The following is a 17,092-nucleotide window of genomic DNA, read 5'->3' on the forward strand; positions in this document are numbered from 1 at the left end:
ATGATCCTCATACTACACGCACACTAGATTATATTATGAATATCATAAATTCTCTGGGAGAAACAGCTCAGATTCTAAAACTGGAGACGCCAGGATTGAACCTTAGACTTGAGCATCAAATATATGCTCTGCATCTCATTTTTGTGTTCTAGTTTGTTTTTAGTTTATAGTTTATAGTGCAGAATTATGATATTTTGCCTCAGGACTGGGAGAATAGAGAGGAAATTAAGATGAGATATTAATACACTGTAAAGTTATAATTGTGTGGGACACTATCATCATAATCATCTTCATTATTTCCTGCACATTAGCCTCTGAAAATCCCACACAGACCTCCTCTCCTTTCTGGGTCTTTAATGTTGAGATTCTTATATCTATCTCCAAGTTCCAGAAATCCACAAATTGGTAAAACAAGAGGTGATATTCATGACATTCCAACCATTAGGCTTTTTTTTCATGGCATAACTGTGGGTGTCTAGATTTCTGCATTCATTGATTGTCATAGTAATTTATGATCTAAGCTTAAGCTCCCTGCACTGCTAAATATGACTGACTGCTACATCAGTGTAAGGTGACAACATTTTCTACTTACTGATGTCAACAAAAGCAGCCTACTGGTACTGACATAGTCCATAGCTGTCAACCCTCCCTGCTGTTTCCCAATGCTATAATAAGGGAATTTCCTGCAAAAAAGGGGAAAGGTTGACAGCTATGTGACATACGGATTCCACCGAATACCATTGACTCTGTGTGCTATTGTTGTCAGGACCATATACTGGGGAGGGAACTAGTGTCCAGACTCCATCTTTAATTCAGATGCCCTCTCTCAATCTGTGTCAAAGAGATTGCCCCTGCAGAATCAATGTTTCTAGGTTACGGTATCGAACTCCACAACTTTATGCCTAGTAACAAACCTTTATATTCCTGGTTTTGTGTTTGTACTGGCAGCTGGCCTGAACTTTGCAAAAACCATGCCACCTAAATGTCCAAGACACTGGCATTAAGCTGGTGCTGCCCAAAAGTTACTGTGCAGGTGCAAGGAATAGCCCAATTTAAGTGCTTAGGACCCTTTGGACCCTGATCATCTTGGGGATTCTGGAGGACTGGATTTGCTGAGTTTAGCCATTCTGGTGGTAATCAGTACATTGTATAGGAAAGGGTGGTGGCATAGTGGTAGAGCGTGTGTTTTGCATGCTGAGAGTTCACAGTTTAATCCTCATCAGCTCCAGGTAGAGCTGGAACATTTACTTGGCTTTTAACACCCAGCCATCTTTCCTACCCATCTCACCCAGAACTTGAAAGCTTGCTTACTATTTTATGCCATTTTGACTTGCCTAATACAGATATTGCCATGCTGTGGATTTTGCAGTATTTCACAGTGTGTTTTAGATTAGCAAAGCTTATTTTTTTGTGAACTGAAAAAGAAGATAAATAATACATGATGCTGCTTGTTCAGCTGGCTGTTTCTGCTGCTTGCACTGAAAGGCCAGCTCCATTTTCTTGCGATGCATTTTTAAAAAACAGAAAATAGAGGTGCTCCCCCACCCCAGACTGGAGGGACTTTTGGTCGGGGGCACTCTGCTTAAGAGCCAAGCAAAAAGAATATATGCGTAGGGTATTGGTATACTCTGAGTTAAACTTGAGCCAACTGGATTTGAATTAGTGCATTTGTTTAACCTTGCAGCATAATGAGCTGCCAGGGGGATTGCTCCACTTAACAGCAGCCTTCGTTACTTTCCAGTCCTTTGCTCTCAGTAATTTCTCCACAATCGCAAAGAATCTATGTAGGCTTAACAAATCCTAAGCCAAGACTTTATTGAAGGTAGGCATTTTCACCTCCATCTTTCTTTGTGATTCATAATGCATGTTTGCATGGAGCCGTATAAAAATATGCTCTTAATTTTTAACTCTGATTTTGGGTGCATTATCTTTTTACTATTGTAAGTAGAGCTGTTGTCCCCCCACACCGCCTTCTTCCTGTGCCTTTAATAGCAGTCTGACATGCAGAAAGCTTGAAGATTAAGCTTTCCCTGTCACTTCTCTTCATGCTAGGAACAGCATTTGCCAGCTAAATGTCTGCATATGAGGCTGCTATTAAAGGTATGCAGTAAGGCCAATGGAAAAGGGGGGGGGGACCACCAACGTTAAGGCTGAAATTTGTGCGATATAAGTGATAATGGTTCAAAAACAACTTTTGACATCAAGAGCATCATTACTGGACAGCTGCTGTTGCAATTAATGTTATAATGTGTCAGGAGCTGTATGTAATTGAGATTGTGCTTTTGCAAAGTTTAAGGAAAAGGCAGGAGTTTATTTATTTTTTAATGAAGGGAATGGGCAAAAGCAAGCAGCGTACGAAGATTTGTAATGGCACAAATGGACTTGTTTGTAACTTTATGTATTAAAATGTTGGAACTGAAAGGCTTTCCAACAGCAGCAATCACACTGTGATATGATGAATGTAGCATTTGTTGTGTTCAAGGAATGAAATTTTAAAGCTTTTTAGAGAATTCTGATCCATTAATAAAAAGAAAAGAAACACCACATATTATCCAATACTGTAGAAATCACTAGGGGAGATGAGGTCCCCCACCCACCGCCCGCTAATGCCAAAAGGAATGATTATTTTAGGGAGAGAATTAATAGGATCTTAATGAGCCTTACTCCCAGCGCATTGTTCACTTCACACTTGACAGCAGCTTTGTGGATCACAGTGTAGAATGTGTCAACTGCTTACCAGGAGCCTTAATACACACACACACGCACACACACTTTTTTTTAAAGTGAAAGATCATAATGTTTCCTCATTATTAAAATAACCGCAGAATTAACTTTTGCCTCCAGGGAGAGACAGATGGCAGTTTGATGGCCTCATTTTTCCTTTCTTTCCTTTTTAGTGAGATTAATGTTTTATACTGACTGATGCAATCTATTATACTCTCTTCATATACTTCCTGTAACTGGAGCAGTAATAAGGGAAAATAGAAGCCCTCTTCTCTGTAAAATCTAATCTCTTTAAAGGTATTAGTTTCAAATACATCAGGTGATTTTTGCAAAGACCTGTGCTTTGTAGCTCTGAAGTCTGAAGTTACCAGGAGCCATTCCACAGAATCTTTGGGAATAAGATCAGACCAGTCTATGTGAATGGCTCAATCATGAGATAGCAATAAGCATGGGATCTCTGGATACTACTCCAAACTTTGCTACTGCTGGCACCCTCAGTCTTTGGCATCTAGAAGCTCTAGCCCTCTGACTCCAGAAATATGGAATCCAGACACTGTGTTTCAACAGTAAGAAAAGAGCAATCTGCATTGGGTTCAGAAGCACTCTTCTTTCCTGGTAGCTTGTAGGGGGGGGGGGAAAACCAGACCTTTCTATTAGAATGAAATGGGAAATTTGTGGAATAACCAGCCTCATATAACCAACATGCTTATGTCTAACTAAAGCATGAAGGGGTTAAGACCATAGAGTAAGCTGTCCTGCCAGGTCTCGCTCTATGAACTTTTATTGCCTTTGCAACTTTTCTGACTGATGTGAAGAAAAGCACATGAATCTGACCTTTGAAGAGTTTGTAAGTAAATCAAATTTTAACTTGCCAAACTTGTGATCCTTTCCTATGCCAGAGGAAGAAAGAATTTTTAGAAGGGTATAAAGGACTAACAGCCTATATTTTCACGTTTTACTTTGCTGCATATTTTGTGACTTTAAAACTCTGCTGGGGATCTCTCTCCAAAGAGTACTTGTCCCAAACTTGGATCTTGGCACCCAAGAATTCATCTATCTATCTATCTATCTATCTATCTATCTATCTATCTATCTGTATCACCAACAAAATTAAAGCTGAAGGCTCTAAGACTAATCTCTGAATCTGGGGGTTGATAAAAGAGCACCATAGCATAGAGTAATATAATTGTAGAGTTGGGACTCTGAGAGCCATCTAGTTCAACCCTGTGCAACACAGGAATCCTGCTCACAGCGGTCCTTGAGTGAACATGCAGTGTTTTGTGTGGATATAGGAACACAGATCCAGAAGGTTGTGGAATAGGTAAAATGTAATTGCGAAAGACTTGTAGGACTGACAGCATAAGCTTCCACAAAATACAAAGAAAGTGATGGAATGCTTCTGAATTAGGCTCTTAATGTCCACAACAGTATGGATGAGCCTTTATGTCCACATCAAAAAAATTATATCTGCATGCACATCAACCTACACATTGTCTTCTTTTTCAGCGGTCAGCTTCACTGAACATTGTGGGCTTTTCAAATGCTTTAGACATGGAGTTGTCTTCAGCAAGGGCATCCAAGTCAGTTGATTCACAGGCAAAAGAAATATCCACTGTAACATCCGGTCAGCCCCAAAGTATGCCATATACCTCTGACGTGCAGCCTGAAGTTTTGCCCAGTTACAGCCTGGCTTTGGATAGAACAACAAATGACCTGAACTCTGATGCTCTTAGCCACTTAGCAACCGGTGGTGTGCCTCTGGGGAGCGCAGTGTGCAAGGTAAGGACTGTGGGATAACCAGCCTCATATAAGCAATACGCTTAAGTCTAATGAATGCATAAAAGGTTTGAGACCATAAAGTTCTGCTGGGCTTAGCTCACCTTGGGAGGGACTAAGTAATCATGCCTTTGTTCCCTTTCAGTCTACCTGAGAAGCTCAGTGTAAAGAGATTTGAGCTGGTTGCTCCAGCGCAGACTGCATGGCTGACCTGGAGACCCCTATTTCCCCTCACAGAACTGCAATTCCTAGTGTTCCCTGTGGGAAGAGATATTGTTAAACTTCTCTGGGTCTTATAGCACCCTTAACAAACTGCAGGTCCCAGAACACTTCGGCGGAACCCATGACTGTCTAAAGTGGCATGATAGTGTTTCAAATGTATGGTACAAACGTGGCTTATGCATATATATTGCATGCTGCCTGGGCTAAATCTCTGCCATGGATTCAGAGAACTGTGGGACTATTACTACTACTACTACATTTTTATTTGTATCCCGCCCTCCCCTGCCGGAGCTGGGCTCAGAGCGGCTAACATCATATTAATAACACAATATCGATAAAAACAAGCTCCAAAGGAACTACTAGCCTGAGGGGACTTGTGTTTATTTAACAACCTCTCTTCATGCCACATACAAACTCATGAAATTGCATGAGCCTCTTCTCAAAACCTTGTTTGCAATATGGCATGTGGATCGGTGGTTCAAAGGTTCTGATGAGCATGCCTAAAATAGCTTTTTGGATCCCAGCCTCTGTGTGGAAATTAGAGTGTGACAAAGCAACAATCTTCATTGTAATTCTTTTCTTGAGATTGAGTTTGTATATTTCAATCTTTTTTTCTTTCACCCCCCCCCCTTTTTGCAAGCTGGAGAATGAAGAATTCAGTTCCATGACGTACCCTCTTAGAAGTGATTCTGTTGCTTCTCAGTCAACTTACCCTCTTGGAAGTGATTCTGTTGCTTCTCAGTCAAAAGACATCAGTGAGTTAGCTCTTCCCATGCAAAATATTCTGGAAGAGCCTATTAATCTTTCGGTGAAGAAGACGAAGCCATGTGCCTCCCCTCCCATACTTATCAGCAATGCTTCCTGCATGCAGCCAGTTACTCCACAACCAAAACATATTGAAGGTATGAGGTTTTTCTTTTATCTTCCTTTGGCTTTTAAAATCCGTTCCACTGCATAGTGTGGTCATTTCAGGGTTGCCTTTGCTGCAGTTAGCTTGTGTGGCACCTTCAAGACTTCCACATTTATTATGGCACAAGCTTTCATAGACTACAGTCTGTTTAATCAGATGCATGAAATGTAATCCTAACTTGGCATTATGGCCTGTGTGTGGAAATACATAGATGAGATCAGAGGGAAATGAAATGCAAAAAGACAATTTCATTCCAGTATGTTTATATGGTTACAAATTTAGGATTACACTTTGTGCTTCAACAAGGGCTTATGCAATAATGAATCTGTTAATGTTTAAGGTTCCTTCTGTTTTTTTGTAGTAATTTTTTTGCTGCAACAGACATAACACAGCTCCTTCTGGAAGTAATTCATTCTGTTGCCAAGCTGAATCACAAAACTGACTACAGTTTCCGTACCTGTTCTCTTTGGCATCCACAGTACTTGCCCATGTTAGCAGAGAGTGATGTATTGAGACCAGTGGAAGGGAAAACCTGGGGGGGGGACATTGGCCCCCAAAAGAAACCATGAAATGGAGAAACACCAAGCTGCTCTCTGCCCTGCCAGCATTAGGGAGGCAGAGCTTTGGATTTGACAGTTCCTCTGTCTGGGATTCTCCCTTCTCCAGCTCTTTTTGATTCTTCAGTTAATATAGTACAAAATAGTGATGTGCATTAGATTCAGTGAATCCTGGGTTCCAAGGTGGGATGCCTTGTAGACATTTGGGGCTTGTCAGAAGTGAACTGAACTGGGATTTCTACAATCAAAGCTAAGATCCCTGAAGCACTTTGTACTCTGCCCAGCAACCCCAAATCCCTTTTGTGCCAGGCTGATGGGCTTCTGGATTGAGTTGAGGTGTCTCTCTGGCAGATTTTGTTGGGCTCCCGCTAGCCTGTGCTTCCAAAGTAACACCAGTATCACTCTGTTGCTGTGGTGTTCCTCCTTCTGCCTGCCAAATGTGGGGCAGAAGTGCTGCCAGTGGGAAACAGGACTTTCCATGGGACAGAGCATGCTGGAGACAGCCTGAGATCTTGCAGTGGCCCCTCTTTCATCATATTGTGGCTTGGAAGGGAGTCTGGATTGTTCCCGTAGTCATTAAAAATGTTGCTGGCAAGTGTCTGCTTAAAGCAAAATTAATAAGCTTCCCAATGCCAGGATGGAATGATAGGAAAGAACAAGCAACAGAGTGAGGACAGAGAAACAGCTCCTGTCATGACTGACAGGTCTAGCAGAAACAAAACAAAATAAAAAATTCCTTCCAGTAGCACCTTAGAGACCAACTAAGTTTGTTCTTGGTATGAGCTTTTGTGTGCATGCACACTTCTTCAGACACGAAAGTCCATATCAAGAACGAACTTAGTTGGTCTCTAAGGTGCTACTGGAAGGAATTTTTTATTTTATTTTGTTTTGACTATGGCAGACCAACACGGCTACCTACCTGTAACTAGGTCTAGCAGAGATAATGATTTTAGTGTTGTCCAGTCCTGGTGCTTTGGGGAAGGGAGCAGCTTTGCAAAACCAAAGCATATGGAATGGGAATGTGGGGGAGTAAGAGGGATACTCTTGTGTCTGCAGTTTTCAAACCAGTTGCCGACATACCACTAGGAGTAATTCTTTTTTCACCTACTCCAAAGCCGTAATAGCTGCTCTTTCAGGTCAACCACTGCAGCTGTCCTTAAAAAAAACACAAAAAACTGGCATAATTCATGCCCTCAGAAGAGATGACCTTGCAGGCAAATTTAATCCAATTTTGGACAAAATTAATAAGTTATAGATGGTTCTTCAAAAAGAAAATAATAATAATAATTTAGAGGAGCAACTGTACATGCAGATTTGACTATAGTGAAAAGGGTGGGGGGAGTCAAAGCCATTTTATATTTCCCAATAGTGAAGGGGGAGGTGAGAAAGCCAAACCAGGCAGCCTTCAAATTGGGGTCTTGGGGGCATAAGTGGGCTGTTTTACAAAATCCCAAATAGGGGTCTGAACAGAATGTTGTGTTTGGTGCATACCAATACAAAGTTCAAAGGAGGCCATGCATTCCAAATATAACTTCCCCTTAGGATAAGACCACCAAATATTTTATTCATTTTCTTTTCTTGCAGACTGCCATAACTGCGAAGAGGAACATTTTGATATGGAAATTAAAAGTAATCAGAGCAACAGGTAACATGAAACACCTAATTTGAAAGTGTAGCATTAAGAAATTGAATCCTTTTTTCCTCTTAGAAAGGAACATAAATCACATTTGTTGTAATAACTCAGTTAAATTAAGTAATTCCAGATGTGAGAAGGATCTAGAACAAGTTACTATAAACAGTTACAAAAATTAGTTTTCAACGCAATCCTCAAAGCACTTCAACAAATATATTAGTAATCTGTGAAATTAATGTGTCAATCTGTGAAGTAAGGTATCACTTTAAAAACAACATAATGACATTATTATTGTTGTTGTCTGTGGAGCAATTGGTGTAAAATGAACCCATTCATTTTCATGTCAACTCAGTGAGTTTTACTGGTGAGGAAACATAGGTTGAAACAATCATAGGTCTGACTTCCCAATGGTGAGGGAGCCTGTGGGGAGTCTGTTGTGAATCGCCCTGAGATCTTTGGATGAAGGGTGGTATAACAATTTAAATAATAATACAATAATAATATAGGAAGACCCTTGTACGCAGAAATGTGCCTACAACTCCCATTTGTATGCGAAGATTTATTGATCTTGCATTATGAAGCCTGAAAGCCCATTCTTGAAATTTCAGGTGTATTAATAACATCATATTAGAACTTTTTGATTACCCATCTAAAAATACAAGGCAGCCTGTGAAAACATATGGTATATTAATAGAGGTGGAAGCACTGATGAAGTCAATCCACTCTTTAACCTTGTTCTTAGAGCTTGTGCCAAAGAGGTAAAAGTCCCTTATGTGCGACTGGAACGACTGAAGATATGCAACTCAGAGTCTGGAGAACTTCCGGTATTCAAACTGCAACCACAGAAGAGTGAACATGATGGAACTTTCTTGCTGATAATTGAATGTGGTACTCAGTCTTCAAGCATGGCTATTAAGGTAAGCTCAGCTCAATTCAGCTGGTTTGGTTGCTGTTTGGCATTGCTTCTATTCTACCTAGACACATTCAAATTCACTGATGCCTTTGACCAGCAGATTTGAATACACTTAGGGCCAGACTACGAGTGACAAGTAAGATCTGTGATCATATCTCTTGATGCCTTCATGTTTACTTATGAGCAGCAGCAGAGACCCCCCCCCCCCCTGAACTGATTCAGAACTTCACCACTGGTGAAGCTTTTCCCCCATGCCATTTCCCTGACCTAAATCCCCCATCCCAAGCTGCTGTTAGGGGAAAATATACAGAAACAAAAACACTGTATGTAGGTCAAAAGCTGGAAGCATCTTCCTCCTGGAAAGAAATACACTGCACTGGCAGTGGCAAGCAGTGTGGGATGCTGCATAGAAAAGAATAGGTGGCTCCCTGCACTATTCTTAACGAAACCTGAAAGTATTAAGAGCACTTGTGTGAATGGGAGACAATGGACTTCAAGTCTATTCCTGCCCTCGATGTTTATCAGAACAGCAGCACACAAGTGAAACCTTTTTTTGATAATTGCTGGGTTGTATTCAATACAGCACTTAAGGTGAACGTTCCATCCGTGCAATAATTTCTCCGTGCACAATAGAACATTCTCCCTTTCTCCCCCTACATTACCCCTAAATCTGTTCTGTTTTATTCGCCAACTCTCTAGAGCAGATTTGAGGAAGGCAAAGGGAGTGTGCAAGGCAACAAGAAGAGGGGGATCCCCTTGAGCTAGTGCTAAACATCGCACTAGTAGAAAAAAATTCATTGAGTATCGCCCAGCGTTAGCATCAGGTAACTTTGACTTTCTATAGGACCTGCTGACACTTTTATCTTACACCCACTTCCAAGTGTTTTCTCTGGGGTGATCTCTGTATAGGAGTTCTGCCTGTAATGAAAACTGATGAAAATTTATTCTAGGTCTGGCTTCAAACTGGAATGAGGGTACATTTTAACATTTCTTTTCCAATATATCTAGCATGGGAAGAAGGGGCTCTGCTATTCTGAAGGTCATGCTGCCATTCAAGCTACAAAATCTCAGTTTCACTAATTAGTTGGTTAATCTATTGATTAAACCAATTAAAGCTTCGGGCATAATTTTTAATGAATGTAACTGGGGACAATGCAAATATACTTGACATCTTGGTTAGAGCTCCCCACCCCCAAACCATATCATTTGAGGGAATTACTGCGTTTAATGTGCTGTGCGTTACAGAGAAACTGTGAGATAGGAATCTTCAATTGTGAATGCAGTAAGGCTGCTTTCCTTGAGGCGTTTATTCACTGCATTTAATCTTCTGTTATTTCAAATGTTGCATGTGAAAATTATAGGCTGCTTTAATTTAGATTTTACTTTTCATCCTAGGTCAATCAAGGAAATCCACTTGAAAGACATAATCTCAAGCCTGAGAACATGGAGGAAAGGAGAATCCCCACAAGTCAACTGACAGAGCCAGTGTTGCATCCTTCTGTAGATCACAGGCTCAGTAATAGTATGAAAAAATCTGTGCTTACCCAGGAAGACCACCCAATTGAGAACGAGGACTTCTGTGCTGTTTGTTTGAATGGAGGAGAGCTATTGTGCTGTGATTACTGCCCAAAGGTGTTCCATCTTTCATGCCATGTTCCTGCCTTGCTCAGCTTTCCTGTGTGAGTACATATAGCACATGAAATATCTGCTCCATTTGGTACATGTTTCAAGGTCCACTTCTTTGAATCTATTCCACTTTGTGCCACCCACTCAGGTTTCATTTGTGGGTTTCAGTGGTTCTTTTCAGGTTGGACGCTTGCCATTTGAAAAGTGTCCTGCTGCCAGGTAGTGCTCACAGGGTGATCAACAGGATATCTTGGGACTTGGGTGCAGACATTTGGTGGCTACTGGTATGCAAGTGATATTAGGCAGCCAGGAGGTGCATCTTCCATGTCGGAGAGGCCTGTGTTCAGCGATCTTCAGTTGGTGAAGATGGCAAGAACAAGAAACGGCTCAAGGTCTCTCTAATCCTACAATGTTGATACCTGGCAATGCTTTGCTAAAACATAAAGACTCCTCAGTCTTTGAGCTCCTTGGAGAGGAAGGGCAGGATATAAACACCAGTTTTAAAGGATCTGCACTGTCTGCCAATACATTTCCAGTCCAAATTCAAGGTGTTTAGTGATGACATTTAAAGCCCTAAATGCCTTGTGACTTGGATGCTTGAGGGTGATCCTTTCCCTATAAAGATCTGCTGGAGAGCATTTTTTCCTATGTGTCCCACCTGTGGGAGATGTATGCTATGTGGAGGTGAAAGAGAGGGCCTTCTTCACTATAGTGTCCTGGTTGTGTCATGCCTTCCCCTTAGGAGCTGTGTTGACACCATCATTGGCCTTGTTTGGTGCCAAGTTAAGTCCTGTCTATATACACTCAACCATTTGGCGAAATTAGCTACTGTTTTATTTGAGCTGTTTATGTTGATTTTTCTGCTGATTATTGGATTTTGTGATGTGTATTAATTTTCAGAAGGTTTTATTGTTTATGTAGTATTGTCATTTTATGGACTGTAGTCCACCCTGAAATAATCTGATATAGCATGGATGGGGTGTGGGGAGGTAAAATCATTATACCAGGTCAGAACCTTGTTCCATCTTTATACTAACTAACAGTAACTCTTTGGGTTTTCAGTCAGGACTATTTCTCAGGATTGAACCTGCATGCAAAGAATGTGTTTTACCCTAAGAGCTACAATTCTTCCCATGCTATATGCTACATGCATATGAACGCACATAATATCCATATACTGTATTAACTAACACGGTGGGAAGTCATGCGTTGTCATTCTTGTCTGTGATGAAAACCCTGTCAAATATTGAAGACAGCAAGGTAGAGGAGCAGTAGAAGAGACTTCCTGTGTTTGTTCATGTCCCCCCCACCCCAACATTACTGCAGTCTAGCTGTTGTTAAAAAGAACTTCATCACAGCTTCTTTTCTCGACTCCTGCTGTTTGTTTATTGCATCCATGCCTGTACTCAATTAAACACATTGATTCTTCAAGAAAACACACAATCCATCAAAATGGGCTTCTTCTGCCTGAGGTGACCGGAGAATTGTTCTCCAACATGGTGTTTGTTAAGGCTTCCTCTTAGGCATCTGCCGTTGGCATCTTAATTCAAAGACCAGTGATCTACAGCAACAATCTGATGTTGTATTTTCCTTCTATGCTCCAGAGGCGAATGGGTGTGCACACTTTGTCGCAATGTGGAGAAGCCAGAGGTTGCTTATGACTGTGAAAACACACGTTTTAGCTACAGTAACACGCTAATGCCAGCAAGAGTACTTTATGGCCTTGACGACTATGATCAGAAGGTAAGTCCAGTACCAAAAGAAGCATATAAACATGTTTGAGTAATGTTTGAACCCTTCTTCTTTTCCAAACATACATTTTCTCTTCAATATGTGCAAATGCCCCAAGGAAAACTACACAAAATAAAAATGTGAAGTAAAATACAGTAGACTCCATCTACACTGAACATAAGTCAGGACCAAATTACACACCCCAGTTTGGGTGGCGGGGAGGGTGGAGAGGATAGAGGGGGAAGCATATGGTAGTTTATATAAAAAATCCAGCGGTATACAAAATTTATTTAAGAGATTTAAAAAAATTAATATAATTGCTATAATGTTGGACTTTAGCAATCCAAATGAAACAGAAACTTGTGCTTTTCGTAATGGTAGAATACGCTTAGTGGAAATTAGCCAAAGGTTTCTCCAACTTTTGCAAGTAGAGAAACCTGATTTAGAATTGGGTGTGAGTGGAATACTGAGAAATAAAGTATCTGGGCAAAATATCAACTATTAATGCAGGTATTCATATAGCAATAACCAAAGTTAATTTTAAAACTTACATTTTACAGAAGTGTGAGAAACTGATACTTTCACTGCTCTGCAACAACCTGAGTCTTCCATTCCATGAACCAGTCAGTCCTTTGGTAAGTGTTACCAGAATTTAATTTCATATGTTTTTCCTATGCTTTTCAGTGTGAAGGAAGCTTTGCTTGGTTAAAAAAGTGATCTTAGGAACTCTCCAGATGACCTGTTTATTGAGCATTCATCCTGATTTGCTTTTGGGGTATTTATATAGTTATTCATTCACCTCACTCTTGTCAATGCATTTCCCCATCACTTTCCAAACTGCAAAAGTCCAATTCTTCTTCTTCTAAAGTAAATGTGTTGCACTAGGGTGACAGAGCCCTTTAATCAATTTTAACTGTGCAAACATTTAGTTAAAGTATGTGCTTGAATCTCTCGTGCAAAACAGTGACAGCCTGGAGGCACCTTCAGCCCAGATGGTGGGCTTACAGCTACTTTCTACTTCACAGTATTCTTTCTCAGGAGTGTTCCACTTCTCTAGTTTTGTCACTATAATCATAAGTAGAGTGCTATTGCATCTCTCTCAGTCTCTTCCCACCCATTCTGCTGCAGCCACCCGCCCTAATCAGGAAAAACTGAGCTCCTTTAATCTTATCTCATAAGAAGCCAACACTGTACTTGGCTTGACTCCCTGCATCATCTCACCAAATGATGAGAAAACCCCTCACCAAAGTGTCCTGAGCAAGCTTTTCAGTCATGGGATACAATGAGGGGCCAGTAACTAGTTAAAGAACAGGAAACAGAGAGCAGAAACAAATTGACAATTCTCACAGTGGAAGGAGGTAACCATTGGGGTCCGTGGAGGATCTGTATTGAGAATTTAGTCATAAATAATCTACAGTTAGTAGTGAGTGATGTGGCCAAGTTTTTGGAGTACACAAAATTATTTAGAAGCCCACCAAAAAAAGAACAGTGAAGAGTTCTAAAAAAAAAATTCTCCATACCAGAACCAGCATCAAAATGGAAAATACATTTCATTGTAAGTAAGTGTAGCTTTTTGCCCACTATGCATCACTGTACGTGTGGGTGTGGGTGTGTCTATGCTTATAGTGTCTGAGCTAACAATGCTTGAGCAGGAAGGGAATCATGGGGATGTAGTGAATAGTTCATTGAAAATGTTGACCCAGGAAATGCTGTGAAAAAGCCATATTCCATGTTGGGGGCTGTTAGGAAAGGAATCCTACATAAAACAATTCACTTAACAATTATTTACTACATGTTAAAGAGAAAATTCATGAACACATTAAATACATCTACTTAGCAACAACCATCAGGGAGTGCTGAGTCAGAAAGGTGTCTCAGTAATGCAACCGCCACTTCTCCGGGAAAAAAATTGGTTGGATTTTAGATGAAGACATTTCCCTTGCCTAAGCAGTCTCTGATGGTTGTTGGTAAGCAGATGTGTTTACTGTGTTTATGAATTTTCTTGTTTAATGTACAGTAAATTGTTGTGCACTGTATTATTGTTATGGTTATGTTGAAGTTATTTTGCATAATTATGTATAGCATTGTGTTGTGATGTTAGGGATTTATAAATAAAAATGTATAAAAAAACAAAACTGTGAATCTAAAACATATTCAAGGTAGAAAAAACACTTGCCTACTTCACAGGAATGCTTTTAGCTGTAAAGAATGATTGTGATATTTATTTACAGGCTCGACATTATTATCAGATCATCAAAAGGCCCATGGACTTATCCACCATCCGGAAAAAGCTCCAGAAAAAGAACAAGCTGCATTACTCCACCGCTGATGAGCTGGTAGCAGATGTTCGCCTTATGTTCTGGAATTGTGCAACATTCAACTATGTAAGTTCTTGCAATTCAGAAGGCAGTACACTGCATCACCTGGGCAAATAATGTGGGCAGTGACTATTCCTCTCCATCTCTGAATATTTTTATTTGGGCCTTGATTCTTTAACCAAACTTTGAATAATCCCAACACAGGATTGTCAATTGGATTTACATAATGTGAAAAAATAGCAACCTAGAGAAAAGATAGCAAGTAGCCACTAATCAAAGGCAATTTCTCAGTATCCTGGACAAAAGATGTAAATACTACAAATACTGGCAGCAATTCTGGAGTGAGAGACCACAATTGGTGGTGCTGGAGAATCTGTTATTCTCTATTATGTTACATTCTCATTATCTTCATTTACAGGATCCTCTGCTTTGAAGGGTTTTTTTTTAATAGCAAGTTATTTAAAAGGAATAGACAGGCACCTGATTTATCCTCCTTGTCCATGATTATTGTCACTCATTGACTAAATTGGCTGATCTTTGTGTTTGTGTTGCCTTTGTCTGTTGCACCTGAACAATGGAGATAACATACCAGAAAAACCTACCTACTATGCTGGGGCTTTGGAAGATTATTTGACTTGTCCTTAGATATTTGCTATCTACAAAACCAATTCTGTAGGGTTCAGCAACTTGATCTTTTAGAGAAATTTACCCACCATTAATAGGTTATCTAAAAAAACCTGACTTTTTCCACAGTCTGGTTTCCATTTATTTCCTAATACCACCAAGAAGCCAGCCTCCCCATGCTCACCCTTGGTTTATTTAACATTTTGGAAAGAGCCTTATTTAATGTATAGTATTATTTATTTTCACATACAATTGCCTTGACCTTTCTTTTCACTCTGTGCTGGGCAAGTCTCCTGGGTGGTTGTTTTCTATTTAACTGTAAATTGTATTAATTCTTTAAATTATGAGTATAACAATAAATCAAGTTTTATAGATCTAGCAACAGAGAGAGCATGTCTTACTAAGTGAACCACATGCTGTTGTAACAAATTATGATGCCTTCTCTTGTAGCCTGATTCAGAGGTAGCTGAGGCTGGACGATGCCTGGAAATATTCTTTGAAAGCAAGTTAAAAGACATTTACCCAGAAAAGCAGTTCTGCTCGGTGCAGCAAGATGACTCTGATTCAGAGGAACATGAAAATAGCCAAGTGGCTCCCAAGGGATTCCAGTGGCCCTCATACAGACAAGAGTGCATCCAGCCCAAAAGAAGGCGACGGCACGCTGTAAGAATACAAAAGCAATACAGAACATAACAAAACTCGATTGTTTAGTGGCCCCAGAGCTAATTCTTTCCACAGCTTTTAATACAAAGCTTTGACAATATGCTTGTCGATGTATTAGTAAACTTCAGTCAGACTAGGGTGATTCTTTCTTCATGTTCAGTTGTGTAAACAGGTTAGTGCTTGAAGGTCTTGCAAGCTACCTAATTATTTTGCCAAGTAAAATGCAGTGTGAAACAATATTTGAAAAGACTAACAATTTGCCCATTTATTTCCTTTGTACACAGGAAAGTGAAAAAACCAAAAGACCAATGTTTTGGCCAGCTAAAGGTCTTTCTCAGGTGTGACGTGTGGAGTGCTGCGAAGAACCAAACATCAATCAAAATAAGATGTGCGTAAGAGGGGAGTCAGAAAATGTCTCCTAAGATATTTCACCTGAACTTCATACCAGTGGTCAATTTCATTTTTAGATCCTATGGGGAGATTACATTTTCAGTGTAATGTAATTTTAATAGGTAGTAAGACAGCTATATGCTGTCTTAATAATTTGTGTTTACACTACTGTTTTGTCATATGCAATAGTTATTAATAATAAAAATAGGACATTTGATATGCTGTTCTTAAAATTATTTCATGAATTCTCATTGCTTAATAGATTGTAGCTGGAAACAGCCATCTGGTAATTCCACACATATTTATAGTGTCCATTACAATTTTACCATATGTGGCAGTGTCTAAGCCTATTGTCTCCTCTAGTGAAAAAAATGAATCCAAAATTCATCTGGTATGAGTATGCACTGTTCCCAATGCAACTTATAGCCATTGTTACATTGTCCTGCTAACAAAATGTGGCAACCAAAGACCAAATCTCTGGACATCAGTTGAAGCAAAAGCTTCCCATGGCCCACAAGCCTGAGTTAAGCTGAGAGTTCTTGGTTCTGTGTTTACTAGAAGACCAGAAAGTGATGTGGAAAGAAATAACACGAGAACTGCATTTAGGAGTTCTACTCTTTAATTCTAGAAAATGAAAGGACCCCCCCACCCCAATTGTTTTCAATTCTCATATAGGGTGATTGTGCACCAGAAGTGAATTGGTGCAACCAACATGGGGAGCAGAGGGTGGGTGGAGTGAAGTTTGACTGTCCATTTAATACCAGCAGCTCACATTATACCTGTGTTCTCTTTATGCTAATCCCTTGTCTCTGTGCACTGCAAACGGATATGGTATAGGGTAATTATGAAGCCAGTCAATAGTTGAAATGTGCCTGACTGCATAGGAGTGAGACCGATAAAGGGTATTTCTGAGATGGACCAGTCTTGCTTTTTCAGAGCCTTTTTTCACCCTCCCACTTGAGCAGTAAAATACCAAATTTAAAATGCGAAGGAATCCCTTGCAGA

At 40.1% G+C, this 17,092-nt stretch overlaps 1 protein-coding gene across 2 annotated transcripts in view; it reads left to right on the forward strand.

Annotated features, from left to right (window-relative positions):
• TRIM66 (tripartite motif containing 66) overlaps nucleotides 1-16,304 on the forward strand; it is a 56,573-nt gene extending 40,269 nt beyond the window's left edge. For both annotated transcript variants that reach the window (XM_033153094.1, XM_033153103.1), the window contains exons 11-20: nucleotides 4,231-4,503; nucleotides 5,363-5,624; nucleotides 7,774-7,834; nucleotides 8,565-8,739; nucleotides 10,131-10,414; nucleotides 11,966-12,104; nucleotides 12,653-12,727; nucleotides 14,324-14,476; nucleotides 15,485-15,697; nucleotides 15,982-16,304. In XM_033153094.1, coding sequence (XP_033008985.1) covers nucleotides 4,231-4,503; nucleotides 5,363-5,624; nucleotides 7,774-7,834; nucleotides 8,565-8,739; nucleotides 10,131-10,414; nucleotides 11,966-12,104; nucleotides 12,653-12,727; nucleotides 14,324-14,476; nucleotides 15,485-15,697; nucleotides 15,982-16,041 — 1,695 coding nt within the window. In that variant the 3' untranslated portion in view covers nucleotides 16,042-16,304. The remainder of the gene's footprint in view (nucleotides 1-4,230; nucleotides 4,504-5,362; nucleotides 5,625-7,773; nucleotides 7,835-8,564; nucleotides 8,740-10,130; nucleotides 10,415-11,965; nucleotides 12,105-12,652; nucleotides 12,728-14,323; nucleotides 14,477-15,484; nucleotides 15,698-15,981) is intronic.
• Nucleotides 16,305-17,092: the final 788 nt, after the last annotated feature.

The sequence above is a fragment of the Lacerta agilis genome, chromosome 1, assembly GCF_009819535.1.
Source record: "Lacerta agilis isolate rLacAgi1 chromosome 1, rLacAgi1.pri, whole genome shotgun sequence".
Taxonomy (NCBI): domain Eukaryota; kingdom Metazoa; phylum Chordata; class Lepidosauria; order Squamata; family Lacertidae; genus Lacerta; species Lacerta agilis.